The 24,561-nt window shown below is 55.3% G+C and overlaps 1 protein-coding gene across 3 annotated transcripts in view; it reads right to left on the bottom strand.

The window, feature by feature from the left end:
* Positions 1–10,919: 10,919 nt before the first annotated feature.
* LOC144724675 (uncharacterized) overlaps positions 10,920–24,561 on the bottom strand; it is a 30,325-nt gene continuing 16,683 nt past the window's right edge. Inside the window, exons 11-18 of one of the 3 annotated variants that reach the window (XR_013586554.1) lie at positions 23,921–24,055; positions 22,688–22,777; positions 22,472–22,571; positions 20,824–21,025; positions 19,130–19,200; positions 18,406–18,473; positions 16,248–16,608; positions 10,920–15,772 (exon numbers count right to left, since the gene is read on the bottom strand). Coding sequence is in view for 2 of the 3 variants with exons in the window: in XM_078603981.1 (XP_078460107.1) it covers positions 16,443–16,608; positions 18,406–18,473; positions 19,130–19,200; positions 20,824–21,025; positions 22,472–22,571; positions 22,688–22,777; positions 23,921–24,055 (832 nt within the window). In the remaining variant the exon portion in view is untranslated. Of the gene's footprint in view, positions 15,773–16,206; positions 16,609–18,405; positions 18,474–19,129; positions 19,201–20,823; positions 21,026–22,471; positions 22,572–22,687; positions 22,778–23,920; positions 24,056–24,561 lie in introns of those variants that run through there. The other 2 variants (XM_078603982.1, XM_078603981.1) reach the window with 2 other exon arrangements.

The raw sequence follows: 24,561 nt of genomic DNA, 5'->3' as shown, positions 1-24,561 counted from the left end.
AGCCCCTCCTGACAGCCCCTCCTGGCAGGCGGCGTGCGGACTGCGGAGTGCGCGCCGTGGCGAGGCCACCCCGAGACACGCGCAGCCTCTCAGGGGCCGTCCAGGGCTCGATCTCGCGATCTCTCTCTCGCGATCTCTCTCTCTCGCGCGATCTCTCTCTCGCGAGGATGACGATTATGATGACGGGTTTAATGGATGGACTGAAGACAATAGACCAATGGATGGATGATGGATGGACAAATGGAAGATGAGGCTATTCAAGAATCGTGCCTGGATATTGGTAACGTTGCCGACTAACGCATACCGAGACTGATGGCGACAATTGAATAGGTGGAACAGATTGAATAGCGATGTAAGATGGCTGTATTGATAAACGAATGAATGATGATTCTGAATGGATGGATAAATACTATATTGATGAATGATGATGATAGTGGTGGCGATATGATGGTGATGATAATGTTGACGGATACATGAATGATGCAGCTGATGATGGATAAACAATGAGATGAATATGACGAAGAAGAAGCCGAGTTGACCCCTGACCGAGATGTGACCTCGCAAGCCTCTCCAATTATTTTTTTTATTGTGGGTGGGTTTTATTTTATTCATTCTGCGCGATTCGCTAATCCGCGCGGTGCGTTTGTGTCGCTGATGCAGCAGCAGCTACTGAATCTGGAAATGCAGGATTAATACGGGATTTCCAAGATCCCCTTTCGCCTGCAAGGATACACGTGGCGCGGGCACACAACGACAAAGATCCCCCGTGTAGCCTCAACAAACTTTTGCGGCAAGTGCTGTTCACAAGGCGCACCTATGAACACCAGAACAGACAACGAGGGGGTGGGTGGCGAGCCCCACGCCCGGCCGCACTTGTCTCTCCAGTAGCCATGTTCACACACCACACCAGGTACTCTTCTGAGGCTGAGTCGACCTAGGGGAGGCCCAGTGCCGGTTCAGATAATGCGTCACACAGACACACTCATTCACACATTCGGGTTGAGTGAGTGGGTAAGTAGGTGGGTAGTTTAGTGAGTAAGCTGGTGATTGGTGAAGGATTGAGTGAGTGAACCGGTGAGTGAGTCAGAGATTGATGGAGGTAGTGACTGGGTGAGTGCATGGGTAAACTAGTAGGAGAGTAGATGATTTAGTGGGTTAATAAGCCAGCAAATGAGTGAGTGATCGAGTGAGTGGGTGAGGGATTGAGTGAGTGGGTGAAGGTTTTAGTGAGTGAGTGGGTGTTTGAGTGAGTGGGTGAGGGATTGAGTGAGTGGGTAAGTGTTTGAATGAGTAGGTGAGGGTTTGAGTGAGTGGGTGAGGGATTGAGTGAGTGGATACACGAGTGCAAGAGCGAGTGGGCGAATGAGAAAGTCGGTGAGTGGGTCAGTGATTGACCGACCGACAGACTGACTTTGCTCAGAGCACTCAACTCTCCAGCGTAATGCTCCCTTTGCTACAATCTCGACTCATCATCATCATCAGCCCTCGACGTGGCCGATATAAAAAAACAACAACAACGAGTCCGTACCACATTGTGATCGTAAAAATAAAAATGAATAAAAACAAATACCCAGGAAATATTTGGCCGAGTCTTAGGCCCTGCTTCGGCGAGGCTCCTGCCCTGTGACGCGTGGCCCAGTTTCTTGTCACCCCCCCCCTCACCCCCGCGGCCCCACTACCACCCCCATCTACAGAATCTGCGGCGAGGTGTCACCATTGTCCGTAATCCGCTGCGTGCTGTGCCGATCGCCGCTGATCCCCAAAGCATTTCCGTCGAAACCTCAAGAAGCCGTCCGTGTCAGCTCTCCGGAGACGGTCAACGTCGCTTGGCATGGTCGCGTCGGCAGACGCACGCACCGCGCACGGGGGCAGCACGTGGGGTAGTCCAGCAGAGGAGGGCCGGTGTCGGGACTTGAGGCTGTAGCCCGTGGCCGTGCGAGGGGAGTCCAACCCCCTCGTGTTGTCGTGGGGTTTCTCCGGGCGCTGTGGTTTATTTTCCCGAATTATGAACGACGATGTGATCACGTGAGAGAGTGGTGGGGGGGGGGGGGGTTCGTCGTTCAGCAAGCAGCAGGAGGCTTTGGCTATCAATATCATCCATAAAAGGAGGGGGGGGGGTTTGTTGGGTTAGATCGCGTAAATATATAAATGTGTCTTAAAGCTTTCGTGACTGCAGGGATACATATTCTTGGTTCTTTCGGTAAAGTCACGTAGAAGGAAAATAACAAAATAATATTTGTCGAAAAATGTATTGCTGTGGATTTCACACCTGATGATGATTGCTTGTGTTGCAGTCGAAACGTCGTGAGAATTGTTTAAGTTTTATATTTATATTATTTTATTATTTCCCTTCGACGTGACTTTACCGAAAGAACCAAGAATATATAAATGTGTCGTTAAACCCGCCACCAGCCGACACAGCCAATTAGAAATGTTTGTCACGTAAACAGAACGTGGCCAATTCGTCCCTAGTACAGCACTAGTGTATAGTGTAGTGTATTAGTACAGCACTAACCGGTGTGTTGGAGGGCAAATCCACAACATTTACAATCCGGGTACGACGTTTCGACGATAATTACAACCGGCATCATCAGGCGGCAGCCAGATTTGTGGATACATCCTCCTCCTGTTTCTTTCCTTAGGAGGGGTCCGGACGGAGTGGCCGTACTGCGACTCGAACTTTGCGTTATGCACTCGATGACGTTCGGTCGATTCCCTTCTCGCGGCTGGCGTCAGTGACAATTATCCGAACCGGTTCTGGTCCTCCTCTACGTTAACTCGGCCTCAAAATGAGTATCTGGTGCGGTGTGAACACAACCCCCGCTTGTGCGCCGTGCCGGCCTTCACAGATGCTCGCCAACACCGCTCGCCTGAGTAGTCGGTGTAGGCTATACGGGTGGATCTTTTGTCTTTGTACACGATGTGTAGGTCCAGTGGTTATCAAGTCAAATGTGCAAAGCCCCGGTGTGAAACCTATCCGCCCTGTAGACCATGTTCACTGCCGTTTCCCCTTTGCGAGTTGTGTGCATTTTTTCAAATTTAAATCACGTCGCTCTTGCTTCGCACCGTACGTAAGCCAAGCGTGTTAACCGGATGTTCGGAATGCGGATGCAATATGCCCCCATCACATCAACGTGGAATTTACGACCACTTGAGCCAGGGCCACGAATGAAAAGGCGAGCAAAGCCCCCTCCCTCTCCCCCCCACCTCTTCGTGGATGTGATGAGAGGGACACTCGGACCAAGCCGGGAAGCCGCGAGTCTCAAAAGAGAGTCACCCGCAGAGAATGTGACCCGGTGGCTCGAGGGGGAGAGGGGGGGTCATAATGGCCATGTCGGGGGAAAACCAAACCGGCGCTGATCAGCCGCCGTGTTAGAATCTCGGTCTCGGGGCGCCCGCGATTACGCAGGCTTCTCAAGCGTGCCAGTGTGGAGGGAGGCGACGGGGGGGGAGGGGGAGGAGGTCATCGATGACTGCACAAAAACACGCCCCACACAACCGAATTTGCTTCGTCACTTAATTTGACAAATTCCTGGGTTTGAGTTTGACCGAGAAAAAAAAAAGAAAGCCACGATCCCCGCACGCCCGCCACCCCCCCCCCCCCTTTCATTGTCCACGTCGAGGAAAGACCTCGACAGCAGAGCAGGCAGAGGCGGGCGACATCGCCGGGCTGATGGATGAGAGGCGACTGAAGAGGGGGTAGAGCTCGTCTTCTTGGTTCTTTCGGTAAAGTCACGTAGAAGGGAAGTAATAAAATAATAAAAAATAAAACATAATAAAATAATTCTCACGACGTTTCGGCCACAACGCAAGCAGCCGTCCTCAGGTGAAGAATGAAACACCACCAAGCTTAGAGCGTATATTTAAGCTGGGTTGGAGGGGGGAAGAAGAGCGCCTTGACAAAAGAATATACGCTCCAAGTTTGGTGGTGTTTCATTCTTCACCTGAGGACGGCTGCTTGCGTTGTGGCCGAAACGTCGTGAGAATTATTTTATTGTTTTCTTTTTATAATTTTATTACTTCCCTTCTACGTGACTTTACCGAAAGAACCAAGAAGATGAATCCCTGCAGTCACGAAAGCTTTAAATCGAAATTTAGTGGGAGAGCTCACAAGTAGTCCTTTAACTCCTTTGAAATCGGCCAATCACCCACCAATGCAAGCAACCTATTCTTAGGTTTTTTCGGTAAAGTCACGTAGGTAAAACATCAAAATTAATAAAAATCAAATTAATAAAAATAAAATAAAATAAAATGCAAGCAACCTGTTCAATATTTTTCGGGATATTTTTTTCTCACGGTCAAGGCTCACTGAGCAACGTAGCTCTTGTTCTCAGAAGCGAGCCCTGGCTATCACAAATGATAGCTCAGCAAAGTGGCTTATCACGTGGGAATTTACAGCAGGCAAATACTCTAAACGCGTGATGTTGTTGATTCTAAATGCGGAGGGAAAAACCGGAGGAACCGGTGAAAAATACACGCGACTACGGGGAGAGAGACACGCAAACTCCACATCTACAGCGGGCATCAGGGTCGTGATCGAACCCACAACCTCCTGCATACCAGGCGAGGTAGTTAACATCTCACCACCGTGGTGCCCCACCTGCAAACGAGACTCGAGGGGCTTTCCTGGATACATGAAAGGCTTCGTTGTTATTTGGAAATGCATTGAGAGACAGTGCGCGGAACACATGGCTTAGAGAACATAATGGCATCATTCAAATCGCAGAGTTAATAAAAGTCGGCGGGGTTTGGGGCAGCACAGCGCCGCTCGAAGGGACGATGAAGAGGAACGGCCGAGGATTGAATCGCATCGGAGAGGACGTCGGAGCGAGCGAGCGAGGGAGATGGAGCGACGAAATCAGCTCGCGCGCCGGGCGACTCGGAACGCCGCGGAGCCGCGAGAGGCGGCGGCGTCACCTCGGGGAGGAATCACGTGGCCGCCCGGCCGGCCCACCGCCATCTCTCTCGTACAGCCGCTTCGGGGAGCGGTAACACAGAGGCGGATATCGGAACCCCCTTTTTCCAGCGAACTCTGGCCCAAGCGGCAGAGGGCCGCACGGACCCCCACCCTGCGCTCTGCATATTGAGAGTAATCGAGGCCATTCGAGGGTCAGACCCATGTCGAATTCTCAAGCGCTAGAAACCGCTTGCTGACACTTTCATTGTATCGCACGGCCCATCGGCGGGCGACCGCGCTGAGGCCATCAACTCGCCGCACCCGAGGACCCGGTGCTAACCACGAGTGGCTGCGCCTGGGACTCGAACCCAGGGCCCTCACGAGCGGTGCCAGCTCGGTGCCCTCCAACCTCCCGCAGCCGCGGGGCAACTTCCGAACCGCGACTTTTCAATTTCATTTCCCTAGCTGCGGTCCGGTGCGGGTGACGGGGGGGGGGGGGGCAACGCGCTGGGGCAGAGAGAGAAAGAGAGAGGGGGAGGGGGGGGGGGGCTCGCGTCCCAGGGCCTTCGATGGGCCGCCTCGTGACCGATGGCCCTGGAGGGGGCCCGCGGGACCAACGATGAGAGGCGGCGCAGCGCGCGCTCTCTAATCCCGATAAATCCGCGGCGGCTCGGGGCGCCACAAAGCCTCGGAAGTCCGCGGGGCTCAGGTGAGCGCACCGTGGGATTGTCTCGCCGTCTAAATTTGGCTCCCCGGAGGGACCGCTCGGCCCTGCAGCAAAACGCGCGGCTCGATAAATCCGAGCAACGCCCTGCACCGACCATCCTGCGGGGGGCGGGGCGGGGGGCCTGGGAGGAGGGCGACGCAGCGGGGGGGGGGGGCAGAGAGAGCCGGGCCGGGCGGGCAGAGATGCGGATGGTGAAACAGGCAGGGGGTGGAAAAATGGGGAGGCAAGTAGGCAGGCAAGGCAGGTGGAGAGATGGGGATGATGGAGAGACAGGCAGGAGGAGAGATGGGGAGACAGGCAGGCAGGCAGACAGATACGGGCAGGGAGACAGTTGGAGAGACAGGCAGAGAGAAGCAGGTGGACAGACAGGAGGTAGGCAGGTAGTGAGAGAAAGAGAATTGCGTAGGTAGCCAGGTAGACAGTCAAGCAGACAGGCAGAGGGGATAGGCAGACACACACTTTACACAACTACACTTCCATACGCAGATGTACACATACATATGTATATCCAAACCCCTCGTAGTGATCGAAACAGGGGAGGGAGACGGGAGGAGGGTCGGTGGACAGAGAGGAGGGACATTAGAGGAGGTAAATATGACAAGAGGCAGGGGAGAGAAGGATGGTCGGAGAGAGGGACAGTGGGGAGAGATGTGGGGAGGCGGGTGAGAGGTTGGAGAGACAGAGGGGGGGGGGGGGGGGGGGCTAGAGAGAGGGGGGGGTAGAGAGAGAGGGGGTAGAGAGAGAGGGGGTGTAGAGAGAGAGGGGGGGGGTAGAGAGAGAGAGGGAAGGGTAAGAAGGAGGAGAGCAGAGCGTGACATATTTTGTGAAATATTTCATTAAAAAAAGGGGGGGGGGCACATAAAGCAAAGCATTGAGAAAAAAAAACAAAAAAATCGAAATGATGAATGAAGCAAAGTGCCGACTACACCGAGCATCTTCTGAGGTGAGGGGAAAAAGAGAGAGGGAGGGAGTGCCGGTTCTGCGGTAAACTGGAGACGGTGGCGCACCAATACGTGGAGTGCAAGAGCCTGGACTCGCTGTTCAAGGTCCTGAGAAACATCCTCCTAAAGTTCAGCCTCCACTTTCTCCCCGACGGTCCTCATCTTTGGATACCGAAAGGGCGACGGATCCCAACATCTTCAGGGGCTGGTCAGCGTGCTCGTCGGCTACGCCAAGCTCGCCATGCACAGGGCGAGGAAGGTGGCCCTGGAGGGGAAACGTCCGGCCAGCAGCCTGGGCATCTTCCGCGCTCTGGTCGGAGCCCCCAGGGTGTGTGGCTGGAGTTCCGCCATGTGGCGCGGCTGACCCATGCCGTGCCGGCCTTCATGGAGCAGTGGGCGATGGAGGAGGCCGTGTGCTCGGTGGCAGATGACGGGGAGCTCTGCGTGCTGATATGAGCTACCCGTCGGAGGCCGTCGGACTGCGAGGGGGGCGGCGTACAGAACGAGAGAGTGAGCGAGAGAATGAGCGACAGAACGAGAGAGAGAGCGAGCGAGCGAGGGTTATATAAAGCCCCGTTTAAAACAATTTTTTTTACGAAATGATGAACGAAACAAAGTGCCGAATACACCGAGCATCTTCTTGTTTCCACTGATCGTAAAAAAAAGAGAGAGGTGGGGGGAGACAGAGGTGGGGGGAGAGGTGGAGAGAGAGGTGGGGGAGAGAGAGGTTGGGGGGGGGAGAGGTGGGGGGGGAGAGGTGGGGGGGAGAGGTGGGGGGGGGAGAGGTGGGGGGGGAGAGGTGGAGGGGGAGAGAGAGGTGGGGGGGGAGAGGTTGGGGGGGAGAGGTGGGGGGGAGAGGTGGGGGAGAGAGAGGTGGAGGGGGAGAGAGAGGTGGGGGGGGAGAGGTTGGGGGGGAGAGGTGGGGGGGAGGGGTGGGGGGAGAGAGAGGTGGGGGGAGAGGTGGGGGGGGGGGAGACTCCGACAGACTTCAAAGTCCGTGCGTCACATCCGAGTTGGTTCCGGCTGCTCACGGCGCCCGGAGGCTCCGGTCGAATCTCTCCATCACCCGCCCTGGTGGTGACAGCCGTTGCCAAGGCGCTGATATAAAGAGATGACATTCGTATTTATTTCTGATAAAACTGACTCACACCCACCAGGCACAAACACACAGTCACACAGTCACACCGCCCATAAACATGTACACCCGTAAATTTCGATTTAAAGCTTTCGTGACTGCAGGGATTAATCTTCTTGGTTCTTACGGTAACGTCACGTAGAATGGAAATAATAAAATAATAAAAAGAAAACATAATAAAATAATTCTCACGACGTTTCGGCCACAACGCAAGCAGCCGTCCTCAGGTGGAGAACAGGTCTGACTCACACCCACCAGGCACAAACACACAGTCACACAGTCACACGCCCATAAACATGTACACCCGTAACATTTCGAATTTAAGAATTCGTACACTTTCCGTAACTGACGGGAGGGTAGTCAACATCACGCCCGAGCCGCCTTTGTCTTCCTCGTGGTGATGTTTGTAACATCGCGCAGGTACTCATGAGGCTGAGTCGACCTAGGGGAGGCCCAGGACCGTTTCAGATAATCGTCACCGGTGTTGGCCGTGAGCGGGAATCTAACTCGGGTCGCCGGGTTCGTAGCGCAGCGCGCTGACCACGACATTACCGCTCCCCACAAAGACACGCACACATCCACAAGTAACCCCCCCCCCCTCGAGACACACACCGACACACACACCCACAGGCAGACACACACCCACAAACACACCCACAGGCAAACACACCCCGCACACACCCATATACAAACACACCCATAGACAAACACCCCCCCACGTACACACACACACACCCATATAGACAAACACACGCGCGCCTCCACCCCCACCGGAAAACCCCATGACAGCTGATTCAAGGGACTCGTCACGTGATGTCAGAAGTATTTTAAAGTCCGAAAACAATTAGGGGCTGGGGCTCGTACGCGGCAGCTTTTAATATAAAACGTGCATCATCAAGGGCTTAGCTGGAAGCGAGCCGCCGTGGCCAGGAAGCTGGACAACTTTGATGAACCATAGAGCAAGAGGGGGGGGGGGGGTCCGTGCCCTTCCAAGGTGCGAGCCCACGGCTAGGTTTGTGTGCATTGCCAGAGCCCTCGCCGCAACTCTCACCCAGAGTCTACGATGCTAAACCGACTAATGCTAAACCTCGCCCACATTATAATAATTACAAGTCGCAACGCGTCGCACATCGCCGTCGATCCTGCAAACCCAAGTCACAACCAACAGCTCTGATCTCAAGACTACGGTATATCCATGCGACTAACCCTAAAGCAAAACTCTAACCAGAATACCAAACTTACTTGCAACAATCTTGAACCCCAATGATAATGACAAATCCCCCCAACTCGAATCCGAACACTGTAATGTATAACATCAACCCGAACCGAAACTCTTACCGCAATACCAAATACATCTGCAACCCTAACATCAAAACTAACAGCCCAATGCTAATCAAACGCCTAACCAAAACTGTAACCTTACGACCAACGGTAAATCAAATGCAAACATTAACCCAAACAAAGTGTGCAATAACCAACCATGACCAAAAAACAATCACCCCCCCCCGTCCCCCTACGCCAATTCCAGATCTGTAACCCAAACATCCAACCTAAACCATAACCCCAAACCTAACACAGTAGTAGTACTGTCATGTCTATATCACCTCCGCCATGAACAAACTTCGAATCGGTTAAAGGTAACAAAAACACACATTAAAATCCCGAACCGGATTCAAAACCCGAACCGGATTCAAATCTCGAACCAGACTCAAATCCCGAACCGGTTTCAAAACCCGAACCGGATTCAAATCTCGTACCGGATTCAAAACCCGAACCGGACTGAAAACCCGAACCGGATTCAAATCCCGAACCGGTTTCAAAACCCGAACCGGATTCAAATCCCGAACCGCCCAGCCCGAGCTCCCGAGTCCGAAACCCCAGGAGAGTCCACGGCCGTCATCGTTCCGAGTTAGTCCGGGGGGGGGAGTGGGATTGGGGGGGGGGGGGTCGGCATCCTACGGATCTTTTAAGGATCCGGCCTCGTGGTGACGTTATTTATTTATTTAAGGTGATAATTTTTTATTAAGGACCGCCCGTCTCGTGCTCGCCATGCCTCTTCTTGTTATTTTGGTTGCCGACTGCCCCATCCACCACCACCACCCCCCACCACCACCCCCCACCACCACCCCCTCACCACCACCCTCTCACCAACCCCCCCCCCACCACCCACCACCACCTTCTCACCAACCCCCCACCATCCACCCCCACCACCAACCCCCTCACCCCCTCACCCCCCCCCCACCCCCCCCCACCACCACCCACCACCACCCTCTCACCAACCCCCCACCATCCACCCCCACCACCACCCACCACCACCCTCTCACCAACCCCCCACCATCCACCCCCACCACCAACCCCCTCACCCCCTCACCCCCCCCCACCAACCCCCTCACCCCCTCACCCCCCCCCACCATCCACCCCCCCCACCACCAACCCCCCCACCATCCACCCCCCCCCACCATCCACCCCCCCCCCACCATCCACCCCCCCCCACCATCCACCCCCCCCCACCATCCACCCCCCCCACCATCCACCCCCCCACCATCCACCCCCCCCACCATCCACCCCCCCCACCATCCACCCCCCCCACCATCCACCCCCCCCACCATCCACCCCCCCCACCATCCACCCCCCCACCATCCACCCCCCCCACCATCCACCCCCCCCCCACCATCCACCCCCCCCCACCATCCACCCCCCCCCACCAACCCCCTCAGCCCCCACCATCCACCCACCCCCACCTCCCCCCGTCACCAACCCACCACCACCACCCCCCCTCACCACCACCCCCCTCACCACCACCCTCTCACCAACCCCCACCACCACCACCCTCTCACCAACCCCCCACCATCCACCCCCACCACCAACCCCCACCACCACCACCCTCTCACCAACCCCCCACCATCCACCCCCACCACCAACCCCCCACCATCCACCCCCACCACCAACCCCCCACCATCCACCCCCACCACCAACCACCCCCCCCACCATCCACCCACCCCCACCGTCACCAACTCACCACCACCCTCTCACCAACCCCCCACCACACCCCCCCCCCCTCACCACCAACCCCCACCACCCCCCCCTCACCATCTACCCACCCACCCCCTCACCACCCCCTCACCATCCACCCACCCCTCACCAACAACCCCCACCCACCCGCCCCCGGAGTTAGTCCAAACATTCGCACGGACACGTGGTCGAGCCACAACACGCTCAGCCGCGTTGGAAAACAACTCATTTGTTTATTTCACATTTGATGACACGGGGGGGGGGGAACCCCCTCCCCCAAAAACGATCAATTAAGCAAACACACAAACCCTCCCCTCCACACACCACACGTGAAGGCGGGTTCACACGAGGTCACGCCAAGGGGTCAACGCGTAGCCCCCCCCACCCCCCCGTGGAGGCTTTGGGGTCAAGGCCGCTTCGACTGCACAGCGGCGCTTTTGCGAAACTCCTCGCAACGCGCCCCCACCCCCTCGCCCCCCGGTCCATGCGGCCAGTGCGACGAGAAGTTCCAAAATGTACCCCCCCCCTTCTCGTGCAGGGGGGGGGGGAGCGGTGGCGCAGTGATTAGCGCACTACACTACGACCCCCACCCCGTTTAGTAACCAGAGTTGGATTCCCGGCCGGGGCGACCATCGGTGGTATTTCAAGCGGTTTGGGGGGGGGGGGGGGGTCTCCTCGAGGTCGACTCAGCCTTAAATGAGTACCTGCAGCAGTGGTTAAACATCAGCAACGGGGGGGGGGGGGGGGGGAGTAGTCCGGGCGTGATGCTGCCTTGTCCCAAAGACGAAACGCACGCGGGAGAGCGGTTGCATAATTCACGTGGAAGCAGCATCTCTCCTCGCTTGCTACAAAAGCTTTCACCGTCCCACGGGGTCACGGAGTTTGCCAATGCGACCTTTCAACAGCGCGGCCTCACAATCAATCGGCTGGCCTATTTAACTCGACCGGATCGCTCGGAGAGACGGAGACTCGAAGCTGCAGGTGCTCCGGGGGAGGTAGAGCAGCAAGCGAGCACGGAGCGACCCCGCAGCGACGCGCGCCCTGGGCACACGCGCACCTCGACGCGTTCACGCGCTAGAGCGGAGCAGAAGCCAGCTCACAAAGAGCACAAACTTGTCTTTTAAAACATCATCTTGCCAGGTAAGGCCCACTGAGCTATACAGCTCTTTTTCAGAAGTGACCTGGCCACAAATGATAGCTCAACGAAGTGGCTTACCACGTGGAAATGTATAGCAGCCAAATACTCCGAGCGCGTGATTCTAAATGTGGAGGAAAAAACCGGCGGACCCTGGAGAAAAATCCACGCGATCACGAGGAGAGACACACGCAAACTTCAAATATACAGGCGTCAGGGGTCGGGATCGGACCCACGACCTGTTGTATACCAGGCGAGGTAGTTAAGATCTCACCACCATGGCACCCACAAGGATGAAAGAACCACAATGTGTTTGTAATACACGACCCTCCGTCACAGTTCGATTCCGAGTCATGGCTAACATCAGCAGCTTATGATATATCCAAAGCGGCCCGTGGCACGCCGCTCGACCATCCCGCGCAGACCAGCGGCAGGGAGAGGTATGGTCAATCAACCACCGTGGCAGACACTGCATGGGGGGGGGGGGGGGGGGATGTTCATCCAGCAGTGGATTGACAAAGGCTTGACGATGACATGAGCAGGAATACTTTAACGGGACTCATTCACTAAACGAGGCCACTTTCATCAAACCTCCTAATGTGGCACCCCACGTAAAAGCATGACGCCACAAACGCACGTTCAAATCACAAATACACATGGAGAGCGTCAGAAAATATCCCCAACATCAAACCAATCGTCAACATTCCACCCAAGAATTGCCCACGTAATTATTGTTAATTTTAAATCACACGTACGTACGGTGTCGGTGTCGTCTTTATGGCACAAAATGCCCAATTTCCCCCCGGGCTCAAAAGGCGTCAACAACAACACAAAGAATGGCAACAGCGGCAGCCAGGGCGGCCAGGGCGGTCATCCCGTCCATTCCGGAGACAAGCGGCGATGAGGAGACTCGCTCGGTGCGCTCCCGGAGAACGCACGGCTCGGAGAGCAACCACGTGGACGGACCGAGAGGCCGCCACCACCACCACCGCCACCGTGCCAGGGCGAGCGCTTGTCAGCTTTCGCATCCCACGCGTGATGCGAGCACGCACGTAGACACCCGTGCTAATCGCACCTCCGATTAGCACGGTTTGGCTACGTACGATGCGAAAGAAGTTCCACGTACACACGTACGTGACGTCACCACGGTGCTGGCGCCGGGCTAGGTGTACTCAGAGGCCGTCACGTGTCGCGTCGATGGCTCACTGGCAGGTGGTCCACGGGAGAGGGACCCAATGATTAGCGGCAGACGCGCAGACACAAACGCCACACGTACGTTAATGTGTGTATATATAAAATCAAACGTACACTGCTGTCCAGTTTGAACGACTTGCATTCGGCGTGAAATACTCGCCCAGTGTTTTTTTTTGGTCCCACTGTAGACCTATCGCAAGCGATTCAACTCATTTTCGACAGCGTCATTTTAAAATTCACAAGAGGTCATCAGAGGTTCAAGTCGCCACCACCTTCGCCTCATGCCAGTGTTCTCCACCAAGTTTCAGAGGCGGGCCACTTTCGCCGATAAGACGTCATCAGTGCACGAGGGCAGCCACACATTGACAGCAGCACGATGAGGGGGAGTTGTTTTCATCACACGTTGTGCATCGTCGGTGGCCGCACAACAGGGGCCGCGCGTTAAAGGTCGCCCAGGGGTCGCCGCCAGTGGCCCGCGGGGCCTTGCAACGATGAACACCGGCCTTACGGCGCAGGCTTACCTTACGCGCAGGCAAGCCACGTCGCGGCTAACTTGATTGAGCAAGGCACGTGATAACACAGGTGGCGCTTTCCCCCCTCCCCCCCAAGTGTAAAAGTGGAATTGTTCAAAAGTGAGAAAACGCTGGGCGTGCGCGCGCCAGGTCACGTTTCCACGTGATTACGGACGTGCACGACCAGCGTTTTGGTTTTATTCATCGCTCTGGAACTAATCAGTTCGGTTGGCGCCTCCGTAAAAATGTCAACGTTTGTTGCCGATCTTTTCGCCGCCGAGTACGCATGTACACCCAGCGCTGCCCCTGCCATGTTTGAGACTCCGTAACACGACTAAAACTGAAATGTAATCAGGCACGCTCACGATTAGGTGCTTGCACCAAGTACAAACATTCGTCTGCTCCGCACGCCATTCCGAACTTCCTGTAAGAAAAGCCTCCAATGGCGTATTCACAGTGAGACAATTTGCGAATCTCCGACAAGGACATTATTTGTTTCGTAAACAGAAATACTGCCGAACCTGCAGCAAGCCAATGTAAGCGTTTTCCGCCAATATGAGCTGGCCGAGAAAATATGATTCAACAATAAAAGTCCAACATACAACCCACGCAATGGCACACCGGGTCTTGCTACTCACGTTGGAGCCATCGGGGGATGCTGCCACACTGGAAAGGTTCGAGCGCGGGCAGTACCACCGCATCGCGCGGCGCTTTCAGATGCTCTTCTGCGGCCGTCTGGAACACTCTTCTTTCCGATATTAAGAAGCCACCGGGAGCTACGCACTTTTAAATAATCTCTAGCTTTAAAACGAATTTCTTTATAAATGCTATTTGAATTTAGTTTGTTGTCTGGCCCCCGCACGTGCGATTAGCGCGGTTGGCTATGTATGGTGCAAAAGAAGTTGGCGCCAGTTCGATTCCATCTTGCGGCTCGACAGTTGAAACAACGGCGTAAGTTTCTTGGTGCTGCCCGATTGCCGATGACTGCACAAAAAAAGGCCACCCTCCCCTTCCGCCCCACCACATTCATTTGTGCTTTTACTCAATTTGGCTCAATTCCAGCTCCGAGAAATCAAATATCAGTTTGACTGTCACCGAAACATTGGTTGACAAACACTACTCTCGTACAGCAGAGCGGATGGGAAACTGCTGCTGCGCCCTGCTATGTGGAACGGAGGTCACTTGATGGGATCTCAAAAGTAGTTCCGTGAAATATCCTTCCGCAAGCCATTCTTTTTAACCTAGGTTGACGCACCACCCTGCCAGAGTTCCGAATGGTCACTTTGTCTCGTGACAAGACGCCTTTAGAACTATTGCAATAGAATTGTGGTAAAAAGCAAAAAAAAAAGATTTTTGGCCACCTCAACCAGTAGTGACAAGGCACACACATCTCAGTTTGAGCATACGGCGAGATTCACATCTCAAATAAACGACCGAAACGCATCGCACCTTCGCGATAAATTAGCCCCCCCCCCCCCCATCCACCCCTGTTCGTCGTCGGCAAAATCGGGGACACAACCATCGGGAACGTTTTCACCAAAGTGCAAGTGGAGCACGTTTCCACGCGCGCGGAGGGGTGAGACGCGGCGGCAACACGAAGCCGGCGGTCGGACGGAAGCCGTCCTCTTCACTGCGGCTACCAGCGGAGCGCGCTCGCAAACTCGCCGTTGGGAAGGAAGGAAAAAAAAATTTACGCACATAAATAAAAAAAGCACGGCCTGCGGTGGAGTGCCGGCGGGGGCCGCGGTGGCCATACATAATCATTAAGCACGACGGCTTGCATCCTCAGCACCAACGCACAGATATATCTATTCAAAGCATTCTTAAGCGAGCGAGCGCGCGCGGCAAACGGAGGCCAGGGAGCGGGGGGGGGGGGAAGCGGGGCGGCTCTGCGAAATCTCACGCCGTGGCGGCGGCGGCGGTGGCGGTGGCGGCCCGGTCTGCGCTGGGAGAGGGGCGATGGCCGTGTGGCCACGGTGGCCGCCCCCCCGCCTCCTCCCCCGCCCGGCCGCTCGGGCCCACGACAAGGGCCGAGCGGCCGTACTGAATCACGTGAGTGTAAACACGAGGGCGCCCAGACGTGACAGCAGAGGCGGTGGCGGCAGTAGCGGCCGCGGCAAGTCGGCACCCCGACCTTCCCATCGCGCCCTCCCCGCCATCCCACGGGGTCAACCGCTAACCCCCGAGCACGTGTCACCCGCCAACACAGGAAACGTCCGCTGGAATGAAATGTAAAAAAAAACCATGTATATGGGTGCAGCGTGTATAAATAATCACTTAAAAAGAACTAAAGGGAAGGGGACACAAAAAAAACTATAATTCAGCACTATCTGGCGCATACCACGCACTTGCATATTTGCGGACCCAGACAGTCAGTGGTCAGGGGTTTAAGGCAACAAAAAATAAAAGGAAAATAATAAAAGGAAAAAAAAAACACTCCGAGAGTAAACATGCCCCAGGGAGATGGAGCGCAGGCTGGGAGAGCACAGGGCGACACAAACACTCCGCGCCCACCAACACGGCCCCGGGGGAGCGCGCACGCACACACACACACGCACGCGCACACACACGCACGGCGATCCCCCCACGGGAGCCGACACGGGTGGCAAACTCCGTGAAACACCAACCCCCCCCCCCCCACCTGCCCCCCCCACTCCACCAAGCGCGGTGGCTCGCCCCGCTGGCAGCACGCACCATCATATCGCAACTTCTTCCCAGGTGCGGACGGCTGCCTCGGAGCGTACCACCTTTTGCGTAGTAGGGGACAACCCTTCCACAATCTCCTGACGTGCGAGATTGTGTAGAATGGGGCCATGCGACTCGGGAGGCAGGGCTGTCGAGAGGTGTGGGATGACGACGGGACGACGGGCGGGGGTTGGCGCGGAGGTGTCAAGCGACGTCGCCCACGCTACCGGCCGCGCGGTAGGCTCGGTGGACGCCCTGGGTTTGCGAGAGAGCCAAGAATCCGAGGCTGGAGCTTATCCCGCACACCTGGGGCCCAGGTGTAGGCTCCTTCTCCCGTTCCTCCGGCTCCTTCGCGGGAGGCTTGGCCGCCCTGCGAAAGCGAACGTCGGTCGGTCTCGTCACAAGCAGCGAAAGAGTTGCGCGGAAGGGCGGGGTAGGTGTTATGAAATTCGTGACGAAATCGCTCGTCAACAAAGTGCTTTCAATTTTAGGCAACAACGACGATGACTACTACCGCGCACGGAAGATCAAAGCGTGACCGACTAAGAAGACTTACAGAGTTCACCAATTGAGTGGGTGACCTGACAATATTGAGGGGGAGCGGGGGAGGGTGGAATTGCACACACACCCTCCCCCCCCCCACACCAACACCTAATAACGGAGCCGACTTCATGTTTGGCCACCCGTAGTCAAACTGGGCTCGGAGAATAAGTACGTAAAACGACGGCCAAATCAACGCGGCGTTTCATTCCCAAGCCACTTGGGAAGCAACCGAGACGTGGAGCGGAGTGCCGTCGTTTGTGGAGGTCGCCGGTGAAATGACAAAAACCCTCCCCGCGCGAGTTATGGCTCTGTTTAGAAATTAGTTACACTTCATCACGGCAGACGGCTCTTAAGAGATGTGACCCCAGGCCTGACCTCTACCCCGAACCCCCGACAACAAACCATAACCCTTAACAGACTGGAGTCGGCCACAACTGATGACCCAAACCCTAACTATAACCCTTAACCCTGACCACCAATCATTCCCCTTAACAAACTTTCGTCGGCTTCAACTGCGATGGCCTCAACCCCACCCCGCGAAAACTGCAATCTCCGCCTTGCGAAGGCTTTTGCTCGGCTGCAATTCCCGTCACAATAGTCGGCCACGGTGGCCGATGCGACCTGAACCTTAGCCAAGCCTCGTCGGCCCTCGGTCGCGTCCTCATCACTCTCGCAAACGAGCCTGGCCCTGGTCGTCTCTTGGGTTCTCACCTGGTTAAACAGGTCAACTTGACTAAAGAGACCGTTCCGTGTCGCTGCTATGCCGCCTCCGGGGCGGCGGTGCCATTCACCGTTTGGCGCAGAGGTTTGACGGTTGGCGTCTAAGCAGGCTGCCCCGGTTAATACTGCACGGGTGTTACCCGTGATATAATCTGCTTCGCAGTGGATGTTAACGATCCCGTCACGTCATTCGTAAGAGTTTAGGTCCTTGTGTCTCTGGCATTACGGTGCAAATCCGACACATTAAGAAAACAATCGCCTGGAAACAACTCATTAGGAATATAACATAATGAGCATTGTTCCCTACTGCAGAAATATGACATGACCCTCCTGAAAATGAGTCATGAGACTCAGTGAGGCCTTCCTGGGTACACAACCATAATACTAACAACTGCTCCCACAAACTTTACTCACCCATTCCGCCATCCTGACTGGTTTGACTCATCCACTGTTCAACCAGCACACTGCCGGTCAGAAGAACTCACTCACTCACCCACTCACCTCACTGACTCACCTACTCACCCACTCACCTCACTCACTTACTCTCCACACTGAAGGTCACACCCACCCACCCACTCCCTCGTGCACTCACCCACCCGCGCACTCATCCACCCACCCACCTCACTCACTGACGCACTCTCCACACTGCAGGTCACAGCAACACACCCACCCACCCACCCACTCACCTCACCCACCCACCCACTCTCCACACTGCAGGTCACACCCACCCACCTACACACTCCCTCACGCACTCACCCACCCACCCACCCACCCACACACTCTCTCCACACACTGCAGGTCACAACGCTTCTCCTCCTCCTCCTGCTGCTGCTTTCCACCCTCGTCGCACGGCTCGATTTGCCGGCGCCCGAGCTGCGAGCGTCTCCCCGCGAGGGTCTCCCACCTGGCGCTGGCGGCCTCGCCAGTGACGACGGCGCGGGGACGAGGCTCCGACCTCGCCGACGGAGTCCACTGCGCAGGGCGAGGGGCGAGGGAGCGGGCAGGGAGAGGAACATGACGACGACGAGTTGGACTTAGAGCAAAGACAAAGATCCCCCGCATAGCCTCAACAAACTGTTGGGGCAAGTGCTGTTAGCGATGAGCATCTATGAAGGTTGGCAAGGCACACGTGGGGGTGGGTGGCCAACACTACGCCCGGCCGCGTTTGTCACCCCAGTGGCGATGTTTACACACCGCACCAGTACTCATTTGAGGCCGAGTCGACCTAGGGGAGGCCCATCACCGGTTCAGATAATCATCAGCGGTGTTTGGCCGTGAGCGGGAATCGAACTTGGGTCGCCGGGTTCGTAACGCAGTGCAACAACACCCACTGAGAACACCACCAACACCATCACTGGGGTCAGTGGATTTAGAGTGCAGTGCACCAACCACGGCGCCACCGCCCCCCTCTCGTAAGTTCAGCAACTACTCCACAAGCACACTGCCACGCTACATCCACACCACCACCGCCACCACCAAAATCACACCACCACTTTGATTTATCCTGGATAAATCCGATGAGCTTCGGAGCTCTTTTTCACAGATGTCCAGTAGTTTCACACCACAATCACTCAACCACCGCCACCGCCACACCACCGAGCGCCGCACCGTTCCCGACCTCTACTTACGATGTGGGCGGGGTCCTCTGCAGGGCCTAGGTGAACGCCCTTCTTGCAAAGGCGCTTCAGAAGATCGATGCCTGAACAAGAAACGTAGATTCGTTAGAATGTTACGACTGCGTCCTGCCCGCTGGGATTCTGCTGTCGCGTAATGGCTAGCGCCACGGACTTGCAAAACCCAGAGGGTCGTCGGATCGATTCCATCCCACGACGCAGAAAGTTTCAACAACGGTACAACTGCCTCTGTCCACCCAGCAGTGCGAATGGGCAACGCCACAGTTCGTCAATCAGCAGGTTGCGTGCGGTGAGGTAAAGTTTGGGTAATTCCCGCTTCTTCTTCCAACACGGTCGGGCGATCGTCGTGGAAGAGAGGGCCAACACTGCTCTCTGGAGGGGCTCTCTAGATCTCCCTCTGAGAGGAGGCCCCATCCAGCAGCAGTGGCGTGAGCAAGAAATTGTTGGGCTACATCTTCATAAACAAATCGACTTGGCACGTGGCAGGTTTTCAAAGCCATTACTACGATTAACATTTCATTATTGGGTGAAGTTACGTGAAGACCCCCATTCTGACTTCCTGCATTTTATTATTGGGTGAAGTCACGTGATGATAAAGACCCCCATTCTGTTATTCTTAGGTTTTTTCGGTAAAGTCACGTAGGTAAAAAATTAAAATTAATAAAAGTAAAATAAAATAAAAATCACGACGTTTCGGAGGCAACACAAGCTTCCGTCTTCAGGTGGAACCGTCACAGCCACGACAGCTGTATCAAGTAAGGCTTCACCACCCCCTGCATTTTATTATTGGGTGAAGTCACGTGATGATAAAGACCCCCATTCTGACTCCCTGCATTTTATTCCAACTTCCTGGATCTTGTCCTGAAGATGCTTGGCGCAGTCTCAAGCGCGATGTCGCGTCTCACTGAAAAATGTTCGCGATGCGAATTTAATTATTTTACTTCAATCGGCGAGCGAGCCGAAACAATAACACCCGGCGCGTCATTAACCACTCGTAAACGTGACAGCTTAGGGGCCATCCATTTAGTACGCGTGGAGGGGGAAGGGGGGGTTAACCCAAATGCGTACGCTTGCGTATGGGGGGGGGTCTACTGACAATGTACGCATAGGAAACGGCGGGGGGAGGGGGGTGGTGAAGCCTCGATAATAATTTGTCTACATTGGCTTTCAAACAGTTCAGTTTCTTCAGCTGTCAGACAAGCACTACCGGGACAAGTGGGACTGTGGGAGAGGTGTCACTCGTGTGCCACCGTACCCCTGACTGCAGCTATCACGCAGCTCAGCAAAATAAGTGGCCAAGGTACGCAACTTAATTATTTCATGCAGCCGGCGGTGGACTGTTTGCTTAAACACGTTAATATTGTTAATCCTTGATCGTTTCTGCGTGGATTAAATATCAGCCGTTTTATAGGATTCGAGGGGGGGGGGAGGGGGGTGCGTCAAGCAGGGGGGGTGTAAAAAGTACGCGTGGGTACAGGGAGGGGGGGGAGGGGTCAATTTGACAGATTTTTGCGTACCTACTAAATGGATGTCCCCTTAATTTGTTTGGCTATGTCAGGTGGCGAAGGGGTGTTACGACACAGATTTTGGCCAGACCATGACGTGGCCTAAAAGCGAATCGCCGCATGGCATCGCGTCATCGGCGGACGGGCGGGCGAGCGATGGGGGAGGCGGGACCGCGACGGCACCTGCTGTGGTGCCGGGCGGGTGCACCAACGTCCAGCGGTGCAGCAGGAGGTCGTGGTAGCGCTGCTGCGTGAAGAAGACGAGGTAGCGCGGGGAGGGAGAGGGGAACGCGCGCTCGAAGCGCCCGCACCGCCGCAGCTCGTCCTCCGCCTCCACCAGCACCCGCACGTCGCCCGGCGTCAGCGTGTCCAGCAGCGTGCCGCGCTGAGCCGCCCACCGCCACCAGACCACGGCGCCGTGAGGCACACACACGCACGCACGGAGCACACACGGAGCACACACGCACACACAGAGCACTCACGCACACACGCACGCACACACGCACGGAGCACACACGCACGTACACGCACGGAGCACACACGCACGCACACACACACACACGCACGGAGCACACACGCACGGAGCACACACGCACACACAGAGCACACACGCACACACGCACACACGCACGGAGCACACACGCACACACAGAGCACACACGCACACACGCACGCACACACGCACGGAGCACACACGCACGTACACGCACGGAGCACACACGCACGCACACACACACACACGCACGGAGCACACACACACGCACACACACGCACGGAGCACACACGCACGCACACGCACGGAGCACACACGCACGCTCGTTAGAAATATTCCGCCTGTCTCAGCTTATTTAAACCGTTAATTCAAACACACTTTTTGCAAAAGGAAGCAAAAATATAAACGTACACCAATTCCTCATTTAACGCGATTCGTGCGTTGCTGAAAAGTGCCGCGTAAAGTGGAAACGAGCTAAGTGAGGAATTACTGTGCACACGTTTATTGGGCATGAATAAAACAGTGCACATTTCAATCACATTTGAGTCACCTTGCAGCTATTCCCATGGCGGGAAAAAAGTACTGATATGAGAGTAAGCCGCCGCGCGGACCGTATCATTCCGTGCGTATACCCAGAATTCCAATGCCGCTCGGCAGCGCAGGCGAAGCAAGTAGTCCGTCGTCGATTGCTCATAAACCGGGTTATAACAACGGGCGCCGTTACGCATCGTGCAAAAAATATCCCCCGATAGAACAACCATGGTATGGTGAAAACGCGTTGTGTGAACACGCGTTACAGCATAGACTCACCGTACAATGTAATTGGTGCTAGGCACCCTGATGCCACGTTTCAAAACTGTTGCTTTTCCCCTTTTGGCATATCAAAGAATCCCCAATGCTCAAAAATTACCCGAAAATTACTCAACTGGGATTAGACACGGCAGCGACATCGCCCCCCTCCCCCCTTCTGCGAAACATTGGCCTGGAAAAGGTGCTTCCAAGTGGCGAGCCTAGATCTGAAGGACTGTGGAGTGGGACGTGGAGATCATCGCCCAGGAGAGGAACGAATGGCAAAAGAGGAGCAAGGTAACGAGAACTCACACGTTGGGAAAACGCCCGGAGGCAGGGAAGCAGGCAGGGAGGGAGGGAGGCAGGCAGGGGAGGGAGGGGAGGGAGGCAGAGAGGGAGGGGAGGGAGGGAGGGAGGTAGGCAGGGGAGGGAGGGGAGGGAGGGAGACAGGGAGGCAGGGAGGGAGGCAGAGAGGGAGGGGAGGGACGGAGGGAGGCAGGGAGGCAGGCAGGGAGGCGACGCTTCGCTGGACGTGGAATATTGTCTCACCTCGTCGAGGTTGCGTGGGGAGAGGTAGAACGCGTGCTTGGAGCGCTCGTTGGTGGCAACGTCGCTCCCGGTTCTCACTCCGTCACCGCCTCCCTGCAAGCTGGGAATCCGCTCGCTGTGACGCGTGCAATGCGCGAGCGTGTAACGTGCGTGAGTGCGTGTGTGCGTGTGTGCGAGCGCGTGTGCGCGTGAACATGTGCGTGCGTCTCCCCCTACCTGGCTGGAATTTGGAAGCCAGCCATGTTCAACAGGTCCTTGATCATCTGGCCCTTGACAGCGACGTCGAGCGGCGAGTTCGAATGGAGGCTGCGACGCACACGGGCGCACCACCGCACAGCGTTCCCGTCAACTCTCCCACCCGGGCTTGCGAGTTTTAAATTCGACTGCGAAGATTTTTCGCGGTTGTGCTGTACGGCACTACGCGACAACAGGCCACTTAAACTAAAAACTAAACTATTTGTATATTTTTCGATTTAAAGCTTTCGTGACTGCAGGGATTAATCTTCTTGGTTCTTTCGGTAAAGTCACGTAGAAGGGAAATAATAAAGTCATAAAAATAAAACATAATAAAATACAATTCTCACGACGTTTCGGCCACAACGCAAGCAGCTTTATAGCTCTTTTTCAGAAGCGACCTGGCCACAAATGAGAGCTCAACGAAGTGGCTCATCGCGTGGAGATGTATAGGAGCCAAAAACTCCAAACGCGTGACGTTGATTCTAAACGTGGAGGGGAAAACCGGAAGACCCGGAGAAAAACCCACGCGACCACGGTGGAGAGAGAGACACGTAAACTCCCAATATACAGCAGGCGTCTGGGTCGGGTTCGAACCCACACCCTCCTGTCTACCAGGCGAGGCAGTAAAACATCTCGCCACCGTGGCGCCCCAGGTCGGAGAGGGGTATGAAGCACAACGGCAGAAACCCTCGCCAAGGCGGTCAAAAAACTCTTAGCGCGCGGGAGAAGTTCCTGAAGAAGCTGCCGTAAATAAGTCGCATGCAGCAGAAGCAGGAAACGCGTCGCAAGGTTTTAATGCTGTGAAAGTGGATGGAGGATTTTGGTCTTTTTACAGGAAAATCGGTGAAAAATAAGGTTTAGTTTTACATGGGGTCATTTATACAAATTGCATCTCAGCCTTGTCGAGGATCCACAGACAAGCTGAAAGGCAGCCAGGAGGTGAGCAGTTGCCAACATTTGCCCGAGCTCTGCACTCCTCTAAATATTAAGATGTTTTAAGACTAAGAATGAGTGTTTATACACGTGGGAGGAAACTGGAGTAGTGTGCTTATATCAGGAGTATTCCCTAACGATCCCACCTCCCCCATCGGATGCTTATACATCAGAAGTGCACTCATACACAAGGTGTGCTTATAATCCAGCATCTACTGCACGGCTTTCTGGCGCGGACCACGTGGGAGGGAGCGGCAGGGGCGAGAGCACGCGGCTCACCTGGGCGAGATGTTGACCTCCAGCAGCCAGGGCTTGAGCTTCTCGTCCAGCATGACGTCGAAGCCGAAGAGCTCGTGGCAGGAGCGGCGGTTCCCCACAAACTGGGCGAGCAGGCTGCTCACAAACGGCTCCGAGCTGCGTGGGACACGCGAGCAGACACGCTTTAAAAAAAAGTTACGAAACTATTTTTAAAACTTATAAACTGAACTATTTTTTTTTATTTTACCAGGTAATGCTCACCGAGCTACCTGGCCGTCCACAAATTGATAGCTCCACGAAGTGGCTCATCCCACGTGGAAATTTACAGCAGCCATATACTGCAAACGCGTGACGTTGATTCGAAATGTGGAGGGCAAAATCGGAGGAGCCGGAGAAAAATCCACGGGGAGAGAGACGCGGAAACTCCAAATATACAGGCGTCAGGATGTTTACACATCGCACCAGGTGTTCATTAAGAGATAAGTCAACTTGGGGCATTGCCCAGGACAGGTTCGGATATTCGCCACGGATGTCAGCCATGTCCGGGATTACATTGCCAGGTTCGTAGCATGCTCACATTCTTGGGTTTTTTTGGTAAAGTCACGTAGGTAAAAAATTCAAATATTATATTATTTTATTTAAATTTTTTACCTACGTGACTT

The sequence above is a fragment of the Lampetra planeri genome, chromosome 21 (genome assembly GCF_965212315.1).
Source record: "Lampetra planeri chromosome 21, kcLamPlan1.2.h2, whole genome shotgun sequence".
Classification (NCBI taxonomy): Eukaryota; Metazoa; Chordata; class Hyperoartia; order Petromyzontiformes; family Petromyzontidae; genus Lampetra; species Lampetra planeri.
Note: the sequence above shows the minus strand (reverse complement) of the source record. Positions and strands in the feature narration are given on the sequence as shown.